The sequence below is a fragment of the Trichomycterus rosablanca genome, chromosome 24, assembly GCF_030014385.1.
Source record: "Trichomycterus rosablanca isolate fTriRos1 chromosome 24, fTriRos1.hap1, whole genome shotgun sequence".
Lineage (NCBI taxonomy): Eukaryota > Metazoa > Chordata > Actinopteri > Siluriformes > Trichomycteridae > Trichomycterus > Trichomycterus rosablanca.
Genome location: NC_086011.1, coordinates 11,058,977 through 11,083,712, shown reverse-complemented (window position 1 = coordinate 11,083,712; position 24,736 = coordinate 11,058,977). Strand labels below are relative to the sequence as shown.

The 24,736-nt window shown below is 37.2% G+C and overlaps 1 protein-coding gene across 1 annotated transcript in view; it reads left to right on the top strand.

Annotated features, from left to right (window-relative positions):
• The window catches only part of kif21b (kinesin family member 21B), a 113,000-nt gene extending 94,819 nt beyond the window's left edge, over nt 1-18,181 (top strand). The window contains exons 28-34 of the mRNA XM_062987099.1: nt 280-416; nt 3,978-4,158; nt 6,009-6,173; nt 7,680-7,797; nt 11,043-11,213; nt 14,141-14,340; nt 17,587-18,181. Of these exons, the coding sequence (XP_062843169.1) occupies nt 280-416; nt 3,978-4,158; nt 6,009-6,173; nt 7,680-7,797; nt 11,043-11,213; nt 14,141-14,340; nt 17,587-17,686 (1,072 nt within the window). The 3' untranslated portion in view covers nt 17,687-18,181. The remainder of the gene's footprint in view (nt 1-279; nt 417-3,977; nt 4,159-6,008; nt 6,174-7,679; nt 7,798-11,042; nt 11,214-14,140; nt 14,341-17,586) is intronic.
• Nucleotides 18,182-24,736: the final 6,555 nt, after the last annotated feature.

Below are 24,736 nucleotides of genomic sequence, written 5' to 3'. Positions count from 1 at the left end.
GAAGCTCATTAAGAAGCTCAAATAGGAGCATGACAATGGACCTTGGAGAAAGGAATGAAATCGGAACTTGGTTGTGCTACAAAAGGAAGCAGGGAAGCTGTGGGCTTTTAGAAAGCTGTTTTTAATATAAGGCGAAAAACTATGAGCAAAAGATATTTCTAATCATGGCCGTTTAACCACACAAACAAAAATCAATTACCCGTAAGTGTAAAATTACCAGTGTTTCTCTCTACTATGTATTTTATTAGTGCAGATTCAAATGTGTGTATCTTGATGCAGGGGTGTGATCAGTCCCATGGCAGGTCTGAAGGGAGGCAGGACGGCTCCTCTGCAGTGTGTGGCTATGGCTGAGGGGCACTCTAAGCCTGTGCTCTGTCTCGATGCCACAGACGAACTACTCTTCACTGGATCCAAAGGTACACACACGCATAAATAATTCCTTAAATTACCCCTTTTGTTAAAATTGAGTTTCTTAGATTGTCCCAGGAATTACTGCATGAACATAAACTGTCATAATAAATGGATAATTCTTTTCTTTTTTAATTTTGTGTCACTTCCTTGGGTAACACTGTTTGCAATAAAACAATCTAACAAAACTAATTTAAATACCTCAACACAGCTAATATAACAAGTGGTTGCTACAAATTTAACACAAAATGCCACTTTTATTGGCTACTGCCATCTCAAAATTATTCAACCCCTTTAAGGAATGCCCATTTCTCATGAGCAATGGACTCCAGTTAACTAATATTCTTGGGTTTGTGTGTTGCAACCGCTTTCTTCAAATCCCACCAAAAACTTTTGTCCTGCCTTCCACATGGTGCATGTTTCTAGTGCCAAAGGAAGCAAATTAGCCCCAGAGCATCACCAAGCCACCAACGTTTTACTGTAGACAAGGTGTTTTCAGCATGTGCTTTATTTTTCCTCCATCAGACATACAGCTGATGCAGAGGCCTTTTACAATGTTGTTTTATCACTTCACAGAACAAATCCCAAAATCTCTGTGGCTTCTTTATATGGTTGGGTCAGTGAAGGTGTACATTTTGGAGTTTAAGCATAGAGACCTTTAGCATTTAGGATGCCCCTTACTGTGCAAACTGAAACCTCAGTGCTTGCTACCACCAAATATTGCCGCAGGTCTTTTGCAATCACTCAAGGGTTTTGACCACCTGCCTCCTCAGGAATTCTGCCATGTCTAGGTAGTGTAGCCAGTGTTCTTTTAAGTTTGAATTTGTGAATTATGCAGGCCCGACAGACCAAAACCCTTTTTGAGCAAGCCAGAGGTAACAGTGGCAACTCCCTTGGGTGGACTGGGGGATAATTTGAATTAATTGGATGTGAACAAATCATACATACAAGTTGTAACTAGTGAAAGGAAAATAAAAACAATTGAAGTTATCACAGATCAAAATAAATAAAGTCAATAGTGAGTTCTGGACATTGTCAGTGCAGACATGGAAGGTCATATCCAGTAAGAACAGCATTGTTGGCAATCTCAAACTATCATGCAAACAGTGATTGTCACCAGTAATTATTACAGCATAACTAAAATGAAGAACTAGGAGGTAACACAGTCATGAGGGCTTTCAGAGGACATCAGCAACCACCTCCCCCACCGTGAACAAACCTGGTGATAGGAGAGGCAGAGCAACAGCAACCCAACATCCCTGATCATTACAAGTTTCTATGACCTAGAACAAAAGTGGGCAGTTCCTGTCTGAGGGGTCAAAACCCGGCACAGCCAGAAGTCCAGCCAGCAAAAGCGACAAAACATGTTTACTGTTACATGTTTATGTTTTATCTCAAGCATATTTGATGCAACTAATGAAGCCCTTGATTAGTTGTATGTAGGGCAGCTGTAGCCTAGTGGTTAAGGTACTGGACCAGTAATCAGAAGGTTGCCGGTTTAAGCCTCACCACTGCCAGGTTGCCACTGTTGGACCCTTGAGCAAGGCTCCATTAATTGCTTAGATTGTATACTGTAACAGCTGTAAGTTGCTTTGGATGCTGTAAGTCTGCTAAATGCTGAAAAGGTAAATGTAAATGTTGTATGAAGTGTATGAACACCTGATTTGTAAATATGTGCTCTTATAAAGGATTCTATTCAGGGGTGAGTAATTCAGACTGCAGTAGTCATTACAAGTGGTATTTTGTGTTGAATTTAAAGAAACCACTTGTTATATTAGTTGTGTTGAGCTCTTTAAATTGTTCTTGTTTGTGAATTTTGATAATCAACCTTTTTTGTAATAGGGGTTGAATAATTTTAATTATTATGGAGTGCACCCCCTTTGTAGGCCTTGTGAAGGCTTTTCACATGATTTTGGATAGTGTCTGTGAGAATGTTGGCCTTCAATTCATGTTCCAATTAATTCCAAAGAGTTTCAGTGGGATTGGAGGTCAGAGCACAGTCATGCTGAAACAAAAAAGGCAATTTTTCAAACTGGGAATGAGTGTGGCTGAAATAATCATTTTTCCTTCATGCAGTGTAGGTGAATAAATGCTATTATATACTGTATGGTGTAACTAATCAAGCATTCCTATTATTTAATGAACGGTGCTGTATTCTAATGGTGCTGTATTCTAAGACCTGTAGATACTGGAATATTTCATTGTTTTAGTTCTGATGAATGCATTACTGCAGCTCAACCCCTTAGCCAGGCTTGATAGTATCTTAACTGTGTATGGGTTAGGGAGCAGTAAAGTACATTAGCACTACTCTTTGACTCTGAGCCATTTATGTTTACCCAGATGAACCTAAATGACAAGAAATTTGTCCAGTTTAAACTGGGAACATGTTTGTGCTCTATGAAAAAATAGACCCCTGATGAGAAACTGAATGTTAATTTGCTAATCATGATAAAGATGGCACCTATGTGGCACATCAGTATGTTATGCTAGCCCACAACTGTTGAGTTTGACTTTACAATCTTGAGTTTGAATTTTGACTGTGACACTGCCTAGCAAGGCGTTGAATAAAAATAGGAAATAGAAATAGGGAAAGTGAGGAAAGGGAAAGCAGGATGTGGATTGACCTCCTTGCCCCTGCAACAACAGCTCCTTCTACTTTGTCAAGGGACTTGCATGAGCGGTGAAAGAATATGGAGAGAGTAACATGGTCCTCCATATGTGCCAGGGAATCTGCCACTGGTTAGTGCAATGGGATGCCCACCAACTGGCAAAGGTCATCATTAAATTGGGTGGGACAACGCAAAAAAAAAAGAGAAAAGGCATTTAATTGATCATCCTCCTGTCTGATCATGTTATTCTTGCTAACATGCACAATAATCTTTTCACGGTTTGTTGTCCAGCCAGTATTGTGGAAAGCTGTATTTAAAAGAATTAAAATGAACTGGATGCACCTGAACACAAGTTGAAGTGCCATAACATACATACATTCTCATGTTCATGACCAAAGTGGCATAATATTTTAAAATGGAAGAACCTTGGCACAAGCTAAAACCTTTGAATAGATGTCCCCCTAGTCAGTCGAGGTAAGAAAGAACACAGTCTTAACTTTGTTGGATGGTCAACAATCTCTTTAGCACTCTATAAGTCAGGCCTTGATGGCAGAGTGGCAGAAGAGAGGCCACTGCTAAAAGAACTAAAAAATTAGAAAAAAAAAACGATTCTCTGGTCTGATGAGATAAGAATGGAACTATTTGCAAGGACCATGCCTAGCTAAAAACAGTACCTGTACATCAGCTGGCTAATATCATCACTACTGTAAAACATGAAGGTGGCAGCATAATTTTATTGTGCTGGTTCTCAGTGGCAGGGACAACAACAGAGGGAAAGATGATTGCAGCCAAATACTGTAGCATGCTTAAAGAAAGAAAGAAAGCCTTCTGAAATCCACAAAGTATGCAAGAATCAATGGGTCTGAAGACTTTCTAGGTCCACTATATTTGTATTCCTTTTTTGTAAAATTGATTTACACCAGTTTTGCTGTGTTTAAACTTAATTAAGTATGTGCTCAGATCGTACCTGTAAAATGTGGAACCTGGTGACTGGGCAGGAGATAGTGACATTAAGAGGGCATCCCAACAACGTGGTGTCTGTCAAATACTGCAGCAACACTGTCCTTGTTTTCACTGTCTCCACCTCCTACATCAAAGTGTGGGATATCCGGGACTCAGCCAAGTGTGTGCGCACCTTCACGTACGTATCTCCATAGAGATCTATGTTTACCAGTCCCTAAAAGCCTAAAAATGAAAAAAAAAAAATGAATATATGAGTAGCATTACCTGTCCAACATGAGACTTTTTTTAGTGACTCTGTAAATAAGAAAATAAACATGCATACACTAAGGTTAACCTAAAACGCAAATGCATTAAACATCCTGATTAACCATTTTACTGTTGTTCACCATTTTATTGTAGTCAACTGTTAGCACACACAGTCATCATAAATACACAAGGCTACTCTGTCCAGTGAACACCAAAGCATTAAAAATTGTTAAATGAACAGCTTTCATTAACTGACATTATGGCTTGTGCAGTATAATTAAATCAAGCAAATACATTCAAGTTGAGCTCAAAGTGTTGTAAAGCATGCAGAACTTGGAGTCTTTTTTGCATACATTTAAATTTGTCCAATAACAATGCATTTAAGAAAGGGCAAACCTATTTGGAGTTAAGGCTGACCTGTTTGAAGTTATGTCCCTCCCATTTTGAGTTATGCCCCTTCCATTTCCATGCAGGAATACATACTTTCACTGTGGGAACATTTAAAGCCTTATTTACTGTTATACAGTATATCCCTGTCCTGATCTATGCATTGACTTAATTTAATTGTTGTTTTTTTTCATGGTTTTTTTTGTCCTGACAATTCAGCTTAAATTGTGTTTTTTAAGACCCAGTTGTGTGCCATTCCAATAAGGGGGTTAATTTTAGATTTGCAATACATTTTCCAAATCCTAAAAAAGTTTTAAGTTCATTATTTTTATGTATGAAAAGTGTAGTTTAATTGATAAAATTGACAATATTTATTCATTATCAAATCCTCAACACATTAAAGTGTGCATAAAGTCTCTGAATGCTTTCTAAATCTGCTTTAATTATGTTTTATCTGAATTATGGAGATAAAAGTCCTTCTGTAAGGAATTTATTTTTGTGTATGGTTAGCATAAATGTAAAGGTCTATGTTGTGTTTATGGTATAGACTGTAAATTAAGAGAAAACAACAGAACAAAACATCAAATTGTACTCTTTTCACTTTGAAAAAAATCTGTTGACCATAACAAAGTAGTACTCGTCTGGTAATTATGAATACAGTTAGGTATGAACCAAGTGTATTCAAGCCTTTATATTGAAATTTGCGGTACACCTGACCAAGAGCTTTTTGAACATGCTATTTCAAAACCATGGCCATTAAAATTGCCTCCCTTTTGTGGCTACAACAGCCTCCACTCTCGTAATGCTTTTTACAAATTATTGAAAAATGTCCATGGTAATTTGTGACGTTTACTCAAAAGAGCATTTTTGGGGTCAGTCACTGATTAAAAGAGAAGTCCCAGCTCCCAAATGACATTAAAATTCATCTCAAAGTAAACTATATTTTTATGGCTCCGAGTCAGGTTCATAGAGGTTTAGGAAAGGACCTTTCTTAAACTTAAATGTTGGAAGTGTATAATTTATTTTATTTTACTTGTTAGCAATGAGTGTGACAACCACCTAAACTCAGTAATTAGGAGAGATGTCCTTTTGATACTTTTGGGCATAAATTATGCTTGCTATTACTACTACATTTTAATCAGTAAAGATGTGTTAAAAACTGGAAAGTCAAAACATGTTGGGGAGATCAAGCCTATTCAACATGTCAGGGCAATATTACAATTTCCTTTTCTGGCTTTAGAGTTTACAATTTACATGGTAGTATATTTCTTTATTTGGGATGTGGGTGGATTTTAAATTTATGTCCTGCATGCAATACAGTGTACACTTATGCACCCCATTAGTTTTATATAGTTCTAATTTGCTCCTGTTTGTCCTTCCTTCTCTTAACATCAGGTCCTCAGGTCAGGTGGTATCGGGAGATGCCTGTGCAGGCACCACTACCCGCACCATTACCACCACTCAGGGTGAGTACCAGATCAACCAGATTGCCCTGAATCCATCCGGCTCTGTACTCTATGCTGCAGCAGGAAACACGGTCCGAACCTGGGACCTAAACAGGTATGGAAAAAGGTTAAAAGGTAATATAGTGTTTAAGAAAATCATGAAGTTACTGAATTTAAATCAATAATGTTCAGCTATATTGCAATTATGGCTTTTGAATAGGTAATCAGCCCACTAAACTCTCAGATTGCACATTTCAAATGAAATATAATTTAATATCATTATTAAAATATTCTGAGAAAATCTGGGAAATTGGTCTGCCTCATAACCAATATTCTCAAAACCAATATTAAATGCCCATGACCTTTGATGCTTCAAACAGCATTTCATTAAAAACTGACATGTCTCCGTAATAAATATAACCACATGCACTTGGGAATACTTCAGAAACCTCTTGTCAGTAAACACAGTTTGGAAACTTTTTTTAAACTTGTTGCAGCCATCAAATATAAGTGTATACAGGGTATTCAGACACCTTGACTTTTGTGCACTTAATGTGGATATAGTTACTATTTGTACCCATTAATCTACTTAAACTTTGCAGTACTCCATAAATCAGGCTTTTATGTGAAAGTGGCAAAAAGCCATGGCTGAGTTGGAGTTTGCTTTATGGCATTTAAAGGTTGCTGGAAACATGAGAAAAAAAAGTCTTTGATCTGCTGAAAATTAGGCACTATACATCACCTAGTTAATTCTATGCTTATGATAAAACTTCAATCCATAACATGAGGCAGCAGCATCATGCTATAAGGGTACTTTTCAGCAGCAGAAACAGGAAGACTGGTCAGAACTGAGAGACTGAGATGAAAACCTCCTCCAGAGCACACACAAACTCTGGGGCGACAGTCCAAACACAGGGTGACGGACCACATTTTAACAAAGCAATTACCCAAACCATACAACCAAAACAACATTAAATTTGCATAATGGAAAGTCTCTGAATGCTCTGGAGTGGCTTTGCCAAAGCCCAGACTTCAACCCCATTAAACATTTGTGGAGAGACATGAAGATGGCAGATCACAGACACTCACCATCTAGTCTGACAGATCTTGAGAGGATCTGCAATGAAGAGTGGGATAAACTGCCCAAATACTGGTGGGCTAGACCATTAGACCACAGCGTATTTATTTTGATTAGGAATTAACTCTAAACATGTTTTTACTTTGTCACTTTTGGTGATTTAATGTAGATTTATGTGTAATAACTGCATCCATTATATCTACTTAGAATCATATCCACAATTCAATAAAATGTGAAAACTTTTCAAGAGGTCTGAATTTGTACCAGCTACCAAATGTGACATAACCAATTATTTGACATAATTAAATTGAATGTATTATTTGCATTTTAGTTTTTTTTTTTCTAATTTGGCATTTGATTCAAATATTAGCATTTCTAGTCAAGTGGATGTCAAAGTGCTTTATTTTATTATACTTCTATTACAAATATGTTAAAAATGCTATGGTATAGACTTAAACATTTATATAAATAGACATGTGTTATCACTTGTTATTGCACTTGTATTAATTATTGTGAACTGAGACAAAATATCTTTATATATAGAATGCAGTCCACTGGAAAGCTGACAGGTCACATCGGCTCAGTCATGTGTCTAACAGTGGGCTACTCTGGTGGAGGAAAAGACCAGGTCATCACTGGTTCCAAAGATCACTATGTCAAGGTACCTGGTTTAGTCTTAATATTTGTTTTTTTCCCTAAATTCTTTTGACATCCTTTTACATTCCACAAAAGTAAAATAGCCAGAGGCAGATCTGCTTGAGTCTATATATTTGCAAAACTGCTATTTACTGTACATAAAAAAGTTCCTTAATTCTCTTTCCATTTAAACCCTTTAAGAACTAAATGTAGATATAAGCATAAAATAGTGGTCATTTGCATTTTGAAAGGTAATTAGAATGTTTCAGCTCATTACTATATGTTATGGTATTGTTAAGATTTTTTATAATTTGTTTCGAAATATGTACAACTTACTCAATATACAGGGTGTGTTCGAAAACCTAGGGAGCTGCCTTGCTGTCTTACTGTCTACATAGGCAGCTGACTTAGTAGAGAGGATTCTAATAAGTTAGTGACTTAAAAGGCAGGTTATACTTAGAAAGCGATTCCATCGGGTTTAGCATTTCGCGTTTAGCATTTAGCATCTCGCCATTAAAACCAATAAACGTCAATAACATCTCCCTTCATGTACCGATAACGGTTACATTTCCTGACAAGCCCGAACTTGCAAATAAAAACACTCGGTACAAGTTTATACAAGTTAAAAATCAGTAATATTTTATTTACGTTTGTAAATAACTCCATTCGTTTCTCCGCCCCGTCAGCCATGAATGCTGGGATTGTCTTGATCACTTAAGGCAGCGTTCGATGCTCACTCGTTCTTGAGCCAAAATAACATTGAAATAATAAGATGCCTCAGAAGTGTGGATTTTAAGGCATCTAGGATTTCGAACAGCCTCCTTCTCGGGAGCGCGCACAGGATGACGTAAAATGCTGCCTATGTAGACAGCACACTAGCTTTTCGAACACACCCACAGTGTATATTTCCTAGCCATTTTCACCTTATATATAACAAAGGCAGTCGGTGTTCGATTCAACATCTAGAATGCAAGGCAACCTATTAACCACAGAAAGGAAAATAGCTAATGAATTACCAAACAAATGAAGCACACTCCTAAACAAACTACTTACCAGAATTCCATAAGAGAAGCTGAGAGAATTGAGAGGGAAACCCACCCACTCCACAAATGTTGATCCCTACAACTTGCTGTAAATCTGTGAAACTCCCTATAACTTCTTAATCTGTTCAGATTTTAAATTCTGCCTACAAATCATGGAATCTCTCATGGAAGCCTACAAAAAAACGGACAACACCATAGTTGCTAAAGTTTTTGCAACAGCTGAGTTTTTAGACACTGTGCACTCACAGGCAATGAGCAAGTCGATAGACTTGCAAGAAATTCTGCAGTAAAAGAAATTACCATGTCCCATCCTTGAATAATGTTCTCACAATAAAGACATACTTAAAACCAAATGGCAAGAGAACTGGAACAACCAATTACATAATAAATGACACAAAGTCTCTCCAGTCTTAAACAGAAAACAAGCACTACCTCCCAGCTGACTGAACCAGTCCGTCTGTACTAGATGTTTACACATAGACACCTTCTGACTGAAGATGATGCACCGATTTGCCAAACATGCACCCCACCTAAGAAAATCATGGAGAAACACATACAGTGCCTTGCAAAAGTATTCAGCCCCCTTGAACTTTTCAACCTTTTGCCACATTTCAGGCTTCAAACATAACGATATGAAATTGTAATTTTTTGTGAAGAATCAACAACAAGTGGGACACAATCGTGAAGTGGAACGAAATTTATTGGATATTTTAAACTTTTTTTAGAAATAAAAAACTGAAAAGTGGGGCGTGCAATATTATTCAGCCCCCTTGCGTTAATACTTTGTAGCGCCACCTTTTGCTGCGATTACAGCTGCAAGTCGCTTGGGGTATGTCTCTATCAGTTTTGCACATCGAGAGACAGTAATTTTTGCCCATTCTTCCTTGCAAAACAGCTCGAGCTCAGTGAGGTTGGATGGAGAGCGTTTGTGAACAGCAGTTTTCAGCTCTTTCCACAGATTCTCGATGGGATTCAGGTCTGGACTTTGACTTGGCCATTCTAACACCTGGATACGTTTATTTGTGAACCATTCCATTGTAGATTTTGCTTTATGTTTTGGATCATTGTCTTGTTGGAAGATAAATCTCCGTCCCAGTCTCAGGTCTTTTGCAGACTGCAACAGGTTTTCTTCCAGAATGGTCCTGTATTTGGCTCCATCCATCTTCCCATCAATTTTAACCATCTTCCCTGTCCCTGCTGAAGAAAAGCAGGCCCAAACCATGATGCTGCCACCACCATGTTTGACAGTGGGGATGGTGTGTTCAGGGTGATGAGCTGTGTTGCTTTTACGCCAAACATAACGTTTTGCATTGTGGCCAAAAAGTTCGATTTTGGTTTCATCTGACCAGAGGACCTTCTTCCACATGTTTGGTGTGTCTCCCAGGTGACTTTTTATAGATATCTTTGAGAAATGGCTTTCTTCTTGCCACTCTTCCATAAAGGCCAGATTTGTGCAGTGTACGACTGATTGTGTCCTATGGACAGAGTCTCCCACCTCAGCTGTAGATCTCTGCAGTTCATTCAGAGTGATCATGGGCCTGCATGGCTGCATCTCTGATCAGTCTTCTCCTTGTTTGAGCTGAAAGTTTAGAGGGACGGCCGGGTCTTGGTAGATTTGCAGTGGTCTGATACTCCTTCCATTTCAATATGATCGCTTGCACAGTGCTCCTTGAGATGTTTAAAGCTTGGGAAATCTTTTTGTATCCAAATCCGGCTTTAAACTTCTCCACAACAGTATCTCGGACCTGCCTGGTGTGTTCCTTGGTCTTCATGATGCTCTCTGCGCTTTAAACAGAACTCTTTTCAAAAAGTTTAAAATATCCAATACATTTCGTTCTACTTCACGATTGTGTCCCACTTGTTGTTGATTCTTCACAAAAAATTACAATTTCATATCGTTATGTTTGAAGCCTGAAATGTGGCAAAAGGTTGAAAAGTTCAAGGGGGCTGAATACTTTTGCAAGGCACTGTATATATGGTATCTGTCTCACATATATTTACTTCAGTAAAATACAAAATATCCTAAATTATATCCTCTAATTTAAAAGAGCAAAAAATGAATGAAATAGGCCAATACTATTTGGCCAAAAGTAGGTGGAAACCGAAAATAATTTTTAAACTGAGACCCAAAACAAAACACCTCCCCTGTGATCTGTCAAAAACAATTCTCTGACATCATATAATCAACATGCGTAGAAGTTGACCAGGTATTTGTGAATTTTAACAGGTTTTTGATGCTACAGAAGGCATGCAGGGCAACATTGGCCCAGCTCACAACTTTGAGCCGCCTCACTATGACGGAATTGAGTGCCTGTCCGTCCACGGAGATGTGTTGTTTAGTGGTTCTCGTGATAACGGCATAAAGAAGTGGGATCTGGCACAGCAGGAACTGATTCAGGTATTCTTATCTTTACTACTGCTACAGTTAATTATCTTTTTTAAATTAGGGCTGTCACACGATTACATTTTTGAATCAAGATTAATCGCGATTAAAGTACCAAATTAATCGCGATTATTCGCATGCAAAAATAACTAAGCAAAATTTAAACAGTTATACACATTTTTATTATTTTACAGCAGCAGCTAGAGCAGGGGTGGGCAATTACATTTTCCAAGGGGCCACATAAGAAACTGTTTCTGTTGTGGAGGGCCTGGTTTACAGTTCTGATAAGCTATTACTGTTAAAAGTAGATGTTACAGTTAGAAAATGAAAAGCAGGCAGAGTAAAAACATCATTATTTTACTATTTAATCAACTTTCTTGAAAACAAATATGAACAAAATGTGCATTAACTTTACACAAAGTTCTATTTGGATATCACAAACCTGATCTTAACTGCTCCAGTCCTGGATGTGTAAAACTTTATAAAAAATCCGTGCTGGTTTGCAGTTTAGTTAGCGAAGCTTCAGATGTGACACTCTGCATCGTTCAAGTTCTTGTATTTCTGTGTTTAGTACCGTAACGGCGATATAAACCCTAGATTTAAATTGTGATCCTTAACCAGCTTTACACCTGACTTTTGAAGTTCATGTGTTGTTAAAAACTTTATCGTCTCTGTCAGTCGCACTCAGTTCTGTTCGCCGACGCATTACGGTGAAGCTGAAAACACCCGAGATGTAAAACACACACGTAAAACACACGTAAAACACACACGTAAATCCAAACTTGCGGAAATTTTAAGAAATAGCGCTCCCGTCAAAATAAAAACAATCCTGTTATATGGCATGTGTGATGTACATTTATTTACATCTGATTTTTAAATGCCACTGACCTCATGAGGGCCGGTTAGGGATGGCTCGCAGGCCGGATGTGGGCGTACAATGCCCAGGTCTGAGCTAGAGTAATTTGTAACTCATGACGCAAACTGGAAAAGACCCGTGTTATCGCTATACAGTATAAACACAATGTTACTGTGTTAAAGCAGCACAAATTACCACAGTGACGTATGTTTAAAGTGGCACAAACACAGCTCAATAAAACACCGTTGATTACAAATTTTAATCTTGATGAATTTTTTAATGGTGATTAAAATTTTAATCGACAGCCCTATTTTAAATACTCTAGCCACCTCTTATAATGACTGTTTTTTTATGGAAAAAGCTTTTACAGACACTATATGACCAAAAGTATGTCGACATCCTTTCTATACATTAAGTTCAGGTATTTTACTCACACCTATTGCAGGTGTACAAAATCAGTAATACAGCCCCAAATTAGAAAATCGTTGGGACAGGGTAGAAAATCCAAATAAAAATTTAGTGTTTCTTACATTTACTTTGACTTCTATTTTATTGCGGACTATGAGAACTGGAGATATTTCATGTTTTGTCTGGTCAACTTCATTTGATTTGTTAATTTACATCTATTCCTGCAACACATTCAAAAAAGTTGGGAAGGTAAAGCATTCTCAGTGTACTTTAAAGCAATGTCAATGTACTTTTCTGTATTAATGCTGGCATCACAAAAGTGTAAATAATCTTTGCCAAGGGTACTGACAAAATCCAGGGCGACACGGTGGCTTAGCGATTATCACTGTCACCTCACAGCAAAAACGTCCTGGGTTCAATCCCCAGGTGGGGTGGTCCAGGTCTTTTCTGTGTGGAGTTTGCATGTTCTTCCCGTGTCTGTGTGGGTTTTCTCTGTGAGCTCCGGTTTCCTCCCACAGTCCAAAAACATGCGAGTGAGGTGAATTGGAGCTACAAAATTGTCCATGACTGTGTTTGACATTAAACTTGTGAACTGATGAATCTTGTGTAACACATAACTACTTGTTTTGTCATGAATGTAACCAAAGTGTAAAATATGACGTTAAAATCCTGGTAAATAAATAAATAAATAAACTGACAAAACCCCATACCATGACAGATCCTGGCTTGTGGACGGTTCCTGACTCAGTGCCATCCGAGAGGTCATAGATCACAGGTGTTCAGCTTTGGCTTGCACTCTTTTTATGCACTGAAATTCCTCCATACTTCTTGAATAGTTTATTGATATTATGCACTACAGAGGAAGAAATATGCAAATCATTGTCAACAATCACCTGTTTGTTGACATCACTTGTTTGAAATCACATCACGTTTTTACTAGCCCTATATTGGCCCCATTCCAACTTTTTCTGAAATATGTTGCAGGCCTGAAATGCAGGAATGAACATATATTAACAGAAGTTGACCAGACATAACATAAAATATATTGGATTTATACTGTTCATACTGACTTTTAATTATTAGGCCAATCAGCTACTTAGTATATGTAAACAAAACCCGCACAGACTTTATTTTGATGCCCATAACATTTAATTCAGATTTTAGCCACCTTATGATCAGGTGTCCACATACACATTTGGCCATGTAATGCATATAAACACATGTTTCGCTAACTAAAAAATACTGTTTTCTGTTTTCTTAAAATATTACCAGACCAGACTATTTATTATGTATCTACCAAATCCATTTTTGACTGCTAGATGAAGTGATTTTATCATTAAAAAGAATGATTTTGCTGCTTACAATTCTAACAACAGTACATTTTAATCAATATGGGTTTATATCATACACAAAAAAGGGGATTCATTTCTTACCAGTCTCACTATTGCTGCTACTTATATTTATGTTAACAGTACAGTTTGTGTAGCATGCACAGATGTTTTTGATGCACACTTGATGTAAGCTTTTAAATGAAGAACAGGTGTTTACCGATTAATCAATGTAAACAGTGCCATTAAGACAGTTCTCATTGTATGCTCACTAGGAATGACCTTTTTTTTAAAAATATTGTTGTTATTAGTTGTAAATCTTTCGATCTAAGCAGTAAATTGTTTTACAGCAAATCCCAAATGCCCATAAGGACTGGGTGTGCGCACTGGCCTATGTACCTGGGCGACCCATGCTGCTGAGTGCCTGCCGGGCAGGCATGCTGAAGGTGTGGAACGTGGACAACTTCACACCTATTGGAGAGATCAAGGGTCATGACAGCCCGATTAATGCAATCTGCACCAACTCCAAACAGATCTTTACTGCCTCCAGGTATGTTATGCAATAATAATAATAATAACAATAATAATAAAAATAACATTAACGGTAAGTGTTTTGCAAAGAGGGTGAGAAAGGTAACACTTAAAAAAAAAAAAAACATTTATTTTATATAATTGATTGTATACAACTGCTAATGGGTGCTACTAAAAAACCTAAACTCAATAATTAGGTGGTATGTTCACATACCTTTAGCAATATAGTGCATTTATTTTCAAGTAATATATAGTTATAAGTACTTGGTTTTTTAGACAGTCTCATTTTAGATCATGGAAATTATGTTCATTTGGTTTTTTTATTTAAATAATATCCCTTTTGCATTTAGGCTGAAAAAATCACATCTTACGGGAGAAAATTGTTCACCAGAGTACTGCTGTGGTACTTACAACACCACAAGAAAATATTTATACCATTATTAATGTATTACCTTCATAAAGAGGTTTTTTTTTTTGTTTGTTTTTTTTATATAAAATTTCCTATATCATGTGCATGTCCTTTAAACATTCTTTGTGTTTAGCAAGTATAAAATCTTCCCAACTTTAAAATGACAGTGTCTTAAATAAAATTACAAATTTAATTGAAAAACAAATTTAATTGAAGAAAAACAAAAAAACAAATTTAATTGAAGCTTTAATATGAGAAATATTAATGTAAATAAATGTGATTAAACAATAGCTTTTCTGTGGACTAACTTAGCTATTTTAAATGAAAGTGTACACTGATTAAAAACATGACTTGACTGCAGTGCCTTAGTTCTTTGGTGAAGCTTTTCAAATCAAATTTAGTGAGGGGGAAAAATGTTATCATAAATACAAAGTGACTGACCAATTATATGCTTTCAACTTTGTAGCAACAGTTTAGGGAAGGCTCAGCATGACTGTGCCCTTGTGCACAAAGCAGGGTCATAAGAAGACATAAGAAAAACTTTGTTTAAAAAAACTCCTGACCTCAGCTCCACTGAACAGCTTTGGAATGAACTGAAACATCAGTTGAGGCTTTCTTGACCAACGTCATTGCCCAGTCATACAAATGCTTTTTTGACTAAATGGGAACAAATTCCCACATGCATACTTCAATGTCTTCTAAGATGCCTTCATAGAAAAGTGGCGGTTGTTATAGCTAAAAGGATCACATAGAGGTCACTCTATTTTAATACCATATGTTTGTTTGCTGAAATTGGATTTCCAACAAGCCCATGATCAGGTGCCCAAATGCTTTTGGCTTTATTGTGTATATACAAGAAGACACTGTTCCAAAGCATTGGTGGAACTTAACTTTCACATTAGTGGTCTTAACTTAAATCCTATTAAAATCACTGGCAGTTTTAATGTTTACCAGACCTCCAGTGTGGCTAAATTAGAGCAGTATTGGCAAAATTTTGAAAATGTTTTCGCTACGTCATTATGGGTAATTAAGTAAAAGTGATCAGTAAAAAGGCCATTTTTTTTTTATTCAAAATCAAATTCACAGTACTAAAAACACCAGAGGACTGATTACTTTCTGAATCCTCTGTATAAATAAAAGAATGAGATTTAGTTGTAATTAATTAATTAACTGATTTTAGGCACTTCCTAAAATGCAACAAAAATTAAAAACTGTAATTTGTTAAATTGCTCAAGGTTTTATTTAACTTATTGAACAAAGAAAACATTTTCAGTGTTTTACTGGGAAACCTAATTGTATTTTGTAAATATAAAACAATAGAAAAGCATTAGAAGTTGATGCCTACAATGTGCAAAGTTATACAAGAACACTGTTCTGGATGGTTCCACACTTAGCAGTTTAACTGATAACAGGTGAGATTATTAAGGTTCACCACTTTGTGAGAGAATTGTCAGTCAGTTCAAATACAAAGTTTTCTGTAGGTCTTTTACCATCTACAGTTCAAAATCATGAAAAGATTTAGGGAGTAAAAAAAAATGTCAATACGGAACGTGTATGACCATCGAGCCCTCAGGCAGTACTGTTTAAGAAACCATCATGCTACCATGATGGACATAGCCATGTGGGCTCAGGAGTACATTGGAAAATCATTGTCACTTTACACAGTCAGCTACAGCATTAAGAAATACAACCTAAAACTGTATTATGCAAAGAGAAAGTCATAGAGTTGTGAGTTCTTGACTGGCCTGCCTGCAGTCTAGATCTGTTTCCTATTGACAATAAATAGTGAAAAAAGAGTAAATAAAGAGTAAAATCACACAACAGTGACCATGAACTGTTCAGCAGCTCAAGTCTTGTATAGAGCAAGAATAGGCAAAAAATCTACTTGCAGAACTGCAACAATTAGTGTATCTGCAATTCCCAAACAATTAAAAAAGTATAATTAAAAGAAAAGATAATGTGGGCCAGTCGTAATCATGCCTCTGTCCCAGTTTTTTTAATTGTGTTGCAGGCATCAATTTGTAAATTTGTTTACATTTAACAAATAAAACGCAGTCATTGAAAACACTGAAAATCTTTTCTTTGTTTTGTTTTTGTCTTCTAAATAAAGGTTTAGGTGAATAGTACAGAGTTCAGTTTTTCTTGTATTTTAGAAAGTGGAAATGGGGTTTGTACAAGACTACATTATAAAAAAAAATTTCTGACCTATGTCACCAGCTTAAAATTAAGCTGCAGACAGCAAATGTAATAATCTCTACAAATGTAACATGTCCGCTACTGCTGTTGTCTGCATCATTTTAGATCATTGTCTGCTGAACTGGGTTTGAATATGAAAATGTAAAGTCATTTTTTCTGTCCCTGCCTTAGTGGGTTTCTCTCAATATCTTTACTAACCTGATACTAACAGTGCTTGATTTCTCTGTCTCCGTCTCTGTTCCTTTCTTTTTTGCCATTTCTTCTCTTCATTTAAATAATTTTTTATCTTAATCTTTTTCATTATTACCTTTATTGTATAATTTATGTAATATTTTCTTAATTACTTTGTTTTTATCTTTCCTTAAATATTTTATTTCATCATTTATTAATTTGCTGTTTTTGTTATATTTTTATTATAATATTATAATTATTTTTATTGTTTCTGTTTTTAAATTATTTAATAACCTTTTGTTTTCCTTAATTTTCTTTTTCTTACTTGTATTTGTTTTTGTCTGTTTCTTATCTTTTATTCTTTAATTTCTTTTTTATTTTTATCTTTTATTTATTTACTCTATTTTTTAAAACCTTTTTTCCTTTCTTTTGTACTTCATTACCTTTTTCTGTTTTTCTCCATCTGTATTTGTGTAATTGTGTGTCCAGTGATTGTAGGGTGAAGTTATGGAGTTATGTGCCGGGTCTCACGCCCTGTTTGCCCCGTCGTGTTCTGGCAATCAAGGGCAGAGCCACCAGTCTCCCTTAAGCCTCTGAGCCTTCACCTCTTGCCTCTGCTCTCTGGTACTGCCTTTTCTCTTCAGCTTTTTCATTTGTGTCTTACTGTTTTCTTTTTCTTTTCTGTTGTATTCTCTTTTTCTGTTTCCTTTCTGTGACTCTGCCTTATCTCCTATAAAGTCCAATTGGCATGGTGGTAATGGTCAGATTAAAGGAATGTGAAGCCTGGACACTAAAATGGGGAAGAGAGATACATTCAGGCTTTTGGAAAGCTGGGCAACAGAAAACTTAAAAAGGAAACCTAATCTTTCTTACAAAAGCACATAACATTAGATTGTGAGGGCATCTCCTGTGCACAGCACTCTTTAGGTCACTCCACAGTTTTTCAATTCGATTCAGGTCTGAGCTCTGGCTGGGCCATTCCAAAATTATTTTCTGATTAAAATTATTTTGTTAATTTGGAGGAATTTTTCGAGTCACTGCTGTGCTAAAAGGTAAAGTTTCACTTCATTTTCAGCTTTTCAGCAGATGCCTGAAGGCTTTGTTCCAAAATTGACTGATATCGGGTACTGTTCATAATTCTCTTTGTTGTGCTATATGTATTTACTTATTACCATATTTACTGTATTATGTGGTATATATAATATTTTGTACCCTGTATTGACCACTATTTAACATTGGTATATACAATAAAATAGTAAAATAATTGTGATTGCATAGCAGTTTGTAAATATGATGATGCTTGCAATACACTCCAGAAAAGTTGGCATTAATAAAAGTTGGAATTAATAACAGGTGAGGGAATCATAATTGGGTATACAAGATCAACCAAAGGCTATTTCTGTTCCAGACTTCATAAGAGAATGGTCATCAGTTCAAAAAGAAGATTTCTCAATGCAAGATTTCAAATAATTTAGGTCTTTTACCATCTACAATACATCATATTGAGAAAAGATTTAGTAACTCTGGATAAATCGCAGTCTGTAGGACAAGAACAGAAACCATTACTGAATGTGTAATACCTTTTAGACATTGTGTTAGAAACTGTCATGCTACTATGATTAATATAGCCACATGGGTTTGGGAGTACTTCAGAAAACTGTTGTTACAACACAGTCCACCATTACATCATGAAATGCAACCTAAAACTCTATTACACAAACAGAAAGCCATACATTAATTATATGCAGAAAGACCTCTGAGTTATCTGGGCCCAAGCTAATCTTAGATGGACTAACAGACAGTGGAAAGGTGTTGTGTGGTCACTCCATGTTTCAGTTTTTTGTTTTTTTTTAAGTAAAAACAAAGGACAAAGTTTTCTCGGACAAAGTTGATGAGGGACCATTTAGCTACCAGCAAAAGCTAACAACTTCCATGGTATGCGGGTGCATCAGTGCCCATGGCATGGGTGACTTGCATATGTAAAGGTACCATTGATGTGGAGGTCAGGCCTCATTTTGTATGCACACAGCGTGGCTTTATAGACAAAGAGTGTGTGTGCTTGACTGGCCTGCCAGCAGTCCACTTCTATTTCCTATTGAAAATGTATGGTGCATCATGAAGAGGAAAATCGGACAGACAACCACAGATTTTTGAGCAGCTGAAGTCTCGTATCAAGCAAGAATGGAGAAAAATTCCTTTAAAAACTGCACCAATTTATGTCCTCTGTTCCCAAACCATTAAAAATTTGAAATAACACAGTGCTAAACATGCCTCCCCCCTTTTTTTGAGTGTGTCGCAGGCATTAAATTCTAAGTGCAATTAAGCTAATTTGTGAAACATTGGAAATAGGTTCTACTTTTGTCAGTTAAATAAAGATTTAAGAGAATTAACTCTAATTCCGTTTTTAAGATAGTATAGGATATCTTTATTGTCACCATACCACACCATACACCAAGTACAATGAGATGTTGCTCAGAGCAGGCCTTGAGATGCTTAATTATGGTAAATTATGTAAAAAATATATATAAAAATAAAGTGACCATGAGAATAATAAAGAGTCTGGTGCCAGGAGAAATGTCGGATGGATACTGCTCAGAACAGTTATTGAGCTGGTAGAATAATAAATATTGCATTTTGTGTTTGTGTGTGTGTTTGCATTATGTTATTGCATTTAGGGAGGTAGTGTATAATAAAACGTGTGTAGAATGTCATGCACATTAAAACATAGACATACAGTGTATCACAAAAGTGAGTACACCCCTCACATTTCTGCAGATATTTAAGTATATCTTTTCATGGGACAACACTGACAAAATGACACTTTGACACAATGAAAAGTAGTCTGTGTGCAGCTTATATAACAGTGTAAATTTATTCTTCCCTCAAAATAACTCAATATACAGCCATTAATGTCTAAACCACCGGCAACAAAAGTGAGTACACCCCTTAGTGAAAGTTCCTGAAGTGTCAATATTTTGTGTGGCCACCATTATTTCCCAGAACTGCCTTAACTCTCCTGGGCATGGAGTTTACCAGAGCTTCACAGGTTGCCACTGGAATGCTTTTCCACTCCTCCATGATGACATCACGGAGCTGGCGGATATTCGAGACTTTGCGCTCCTCCACCTTCCGCTTGAGGATGCCCCAAAGATGTTCTATTGGGTTTAGGTCTGGAGACATGCTTGGCCAGTCCATCACCTTTACCCTCAGCCTCTTCAATAAAGCAGTGGTCGTCTTAGAGGTGTGTTTGGGGTCATTATCATGCTGGAACACTGCCCTGCGACCCAGTTTCCGTAGGGAGGGGATCATGCTCTGCTTCAGTATTTCACAGTACATATTGGAGTTCATGTGTCCCTCAATGAAATGTAACTCCCCAACACCTGCTGCACTCATGCAGCCCCAGACCATGGCATTCCCACCACCATGCTTGACTGTAGGCATGACACACTTATCTTTGTACTCCTCACCTGATTGCCGCCACACATGCTTGAGACCATCTGAACCAAACAAATTAATCTTGGTCTCATCAGACCATAGGACATGGTTCCAGTAATCCATGTCCTTTGTTGACATGTCTTCAGCAAACTGTTTGAGGGCTTTCTTGTGTAGAGACTTCAGAAGAGGCTTCCTTCTGGGGTGACAGCCATGCAGACCAATTTGATGTAGTGTGCGGCGTATGGTCTGAGCACTGACAGGCTGACCCCCCACCTTTTCAATCTCTGCAGCAATGCTGACAGCACTCCTGCGCCTATCTTTCAAAGACAGCAGTTGGATGTGACGCTGAGCACGTGCACTCAGCTTCTTTGGACGACCAACGCGAGGTCTGTTCTGAGTGGACCCTGCTCTTTTAAAACGCTGGATGATCTTGGCCACTGTGCTGCAGCTCAGTTTCAGGGTGTTGGCATCTTCTTGTAGCCTTGGCCATCTTCATGTAGCGCAACAATTCGTCTTTTAAGATCCTCAGAGAGTTCTTTGCCATGAGGTGCCATGTTGGAACTTTCAGTGACCAGTATGAGAGAGTGTGAGAGCTGTACTACTAAATTGAACACACCTGCTCCCTATGCACACCTGAGACCTAGTAACACTAACAAATCACATGACATTTTGGAGGGAAAATGACAAGCAGTGCTCAATTTGGACATTTAGGGGTGTTGTCTCTTAGGGGTGTACTCACTTTTGTTGCCGGTGGTTTAGACATTTATGGCTGTATATTGAGTTATTTTGAGGGAAGAATAAATTTACACTGTTATATAAGCTGCACACAGACTACTTTTCATTGTGTCAAAGTGTCATTTTGTCAGTGTTGTCCCATGAAAAGATATACTTAAATATCTGCAGAAATGTGAGGGGTGTACTCACTTCTGTGATACACTGTATATGGTGTGTACTTGTGTAGACACGGCTGAGATCTGTACAACTATCTTAGAAAGTAAGTGAACGCTTTGTGTTCAGTAGTGAAATTGCACTGGGGTAAAAGCTGTTTTTAATCTCATCATTCAAGCATATACGGCTTTTTAGCACTTGCCCTGGGGTGGGCCTGATTTTTGCAGAAGTTTGTGGCTTTGCGGCTGAAGAAGGTTCTGTAGGTGTCTTCCAGTGTTGGAAGCTTTGAGCCAGAGATCCTCTGTGCCGTTTTGATGATGCGTTGGAGGGCCTTCTTGTGTTCGGAGGTGCAGCCTAGGTACCATGTTGAAATTCAGTATGTGATGATAGTGTTTTTACTACTTTAAATTCTCTCAGTAGATAAGGCCTGCACAGTGTAATGGGAACCAGGTATTGCTTACATATATACACACACCAGCGCCTCTGTCTTTACTGGAATCAGCTAAGAGATCTGAGTAGTAAATAGTCTAGCCGCTAATATGATAGCCACATTGTGAGTGTTGTCATTCAGCCAAGAAAAACAATACACAGCTGTTTATCCTGTGTTAGAAAAGGACTGGGTATTTGCTACGAACAGGGTGGGTAAAGCTGGTCTTTTCTGGGAATGCTTTAGCCTAGCATGAATGCCGACTTGCTTGTCTCTTTTGCTTTCTCTCTTATCTCTGTCTGCGCTGCCTTGCCACTGTGGTGGTAATCAAGACAGGCACCGATGTGCGAAGTAGCTCGTAGGGGATGTTGGAAAATGGAGGTGGAATAAAGACTATTGTTTTAATATTCAGCATTTAATGTAGACTGTATGTAGTTTGAACTATTCCAAAATATTGGCTTAAAATACTTTAAATAAAAAATACTATTCATAAGATGAACAAAAGTTGCATCTACCTATAGAGCTCTGGCTGCTTCATCTCCATGTGCACCTTTAAAGACTGTAGTTCATAAAAACCAGGTCAGGCAGCAGACATTGGGGCCAACAAAGCAAAATCGAATCTTCACTGACAGGGTTGACTGCCAACTTATTCAAATGTCACTTACCAACCATAGGATGACATAAATAACCTACACAAAGAATGGCAAAAGACTGAATTGGTCTTATGTGCATTTTATAGAAATATTGTTTATTATTGTTTATATTGTTTAGTGTTTGGCTTAACTTTAAGACATATATTTTTACATTTGTTTTATGTATTGTGACATTTTAAATCTAGGTGACAAACGCCTTTATGATATTGACCCCTTCTTGTTTTGTGGGTTCATAACACATGACAAGAAATCCACTAAGCAAAATTAGATAAAAATAAATGATGTTTTATAACATCCCAACATAAAAGTTGGGACATGGGCAATATAGGGCTAGTAATGATGTGAAAAAACTAAATAATGATGTGATTCCAAACAGGTGATGTCAACATGTGATTGTAATCATGATTTGGTAAAAAAAAAAAGCAGCATTCAGGAAAGGCTGAGTCTTTGATGAGCAAAGATGGCCAGAGGATCTCCAGTTTGTCAACAAATGCGTGAGAAAATTATTGAATGTTTAAAAACAATGTACCTCAAAGAAAGATTGGAAGGGATTTGCATAATTCTACCTCTACAGTGCATAATATCATTAAATGGTTCAAGGAATCGGGAGGAATTTCAGTGCATAAAGCCCAAGGATGCAAGCTTAAGTTGAGCACCCGTGATCTTCGATTCCTCAGACGGCACTACATTAAGAACCGCCACCCAACAATAACTGATATAAGCACATGGGCAAGGGATTACTTTGGCAAACCTTTGTCAAGCACTACAATACGGAGTTACACAAATGTCATTTAAAACTTTACTGTGCAAAAATGAAGCCTTATGTTAATCATGTCCAGAAGTGGCGTTGACTTCGCTGGACTTTGAGGCATCTAGGATGGGCCATCACACAGTGGAAACATGTATTGTGGTCAGATGAATCAGCATTCCAGGTCTTTTTTGTTAAAAATGGACGCCGTGTTTTCCGGACCAAAGACGAAAAGGACCATCCACACTGTTATCCAAAAGCCAGGGTCTGTAATGGTATGGGGCCCTTGGCAAGTGCTTTTGGCAAAGGTAATTTACATTTCTGTGATGGCAGCATTAATTCAGAAAAAGTACATTGAGATCTTAGAGCAACATATGCTGTGTTCAAGACGTCATATTTTCCAGGGACGTCCAGCATTTTTCAACAAGACAATGCAAAACCACATGTTGCACACATTACAAAGGCATGGCTGTGAAAGAAGAGGTTAATAGAGAATGTGTGGAGAATTATGAAACGAAAAATGCAACAATGACGACCCCGTACTGTTGCACATCTTAAGATGTGTTTGCAGGAAGAATGGAACAAAATAAAACCTGGTTTGCTGGTTTATCCCAAAGGGGTTTAGTTGAGATCAAGGCTCTGTAAAGGCCACTCGATTTTCTCCACACCAAATAGGTCAAATCATTTCTTTATAGTCCTCCCAAGGGCACAATCACACACAAAAAAAAAAAGAGACTTCCCTAAATGGTTGCTACAAAGTTGGAATAAAATATTACATAATAATAAATTGATGCACATGTTCACAATGATTTGTCTAACACACAAACTAATTTTTAGAGGATTAACCATATAGTTTAACAGTGCCGGTGTTTCGTTGGAGAATTGCTCTCTTGTTTGGTGTCTACCATGTATTAGCTCTGTGTAGGAGTTACTGTCAGCCTGTTAAAGGCTTTCTTTTCTTTTTCTTGCTGTCTGTGTTTTTTTTTTAAGGTTTTCTCACTTTATTGCTTTGTCTTGTTCCACAGCGACAGAACTGTGAAGATCTGGAATCCGAGGCTGGCAAAGAGGAGGTGATGATTGGAAGATTGGAATGATAATCTATGTTCCTTGATTTGGGCTGCTCAGTGAGCTCTGCAAGGTGCAACTCGTGTTGTGCTCAGAGCTTACATTGTAAAGTGCCAAAGACAGGAGCCAGTGACAAACGGTGGTCATTTGATAAAAGAATGATTACGATAGGATGGAGAAATATGGTGGCTTTTTACATTATTATAAGTCCATATTGGTCATTTTGACTGCAAATGAAATGAGAGAAGCTCTTGATTATGCACAAAAAACTTGTCCTGCTGTGGCATTTAATTTTTAAAGGAAAAATTGTCACATTTTTAGCTGTAGCTGCTAATACACATTTCTATTTATTATTAAAAAAAAAAAAACATTTTAAAGAAAATTTTTCATGTTTCTCTTTGTATAATACAATGTTCCTGTGCT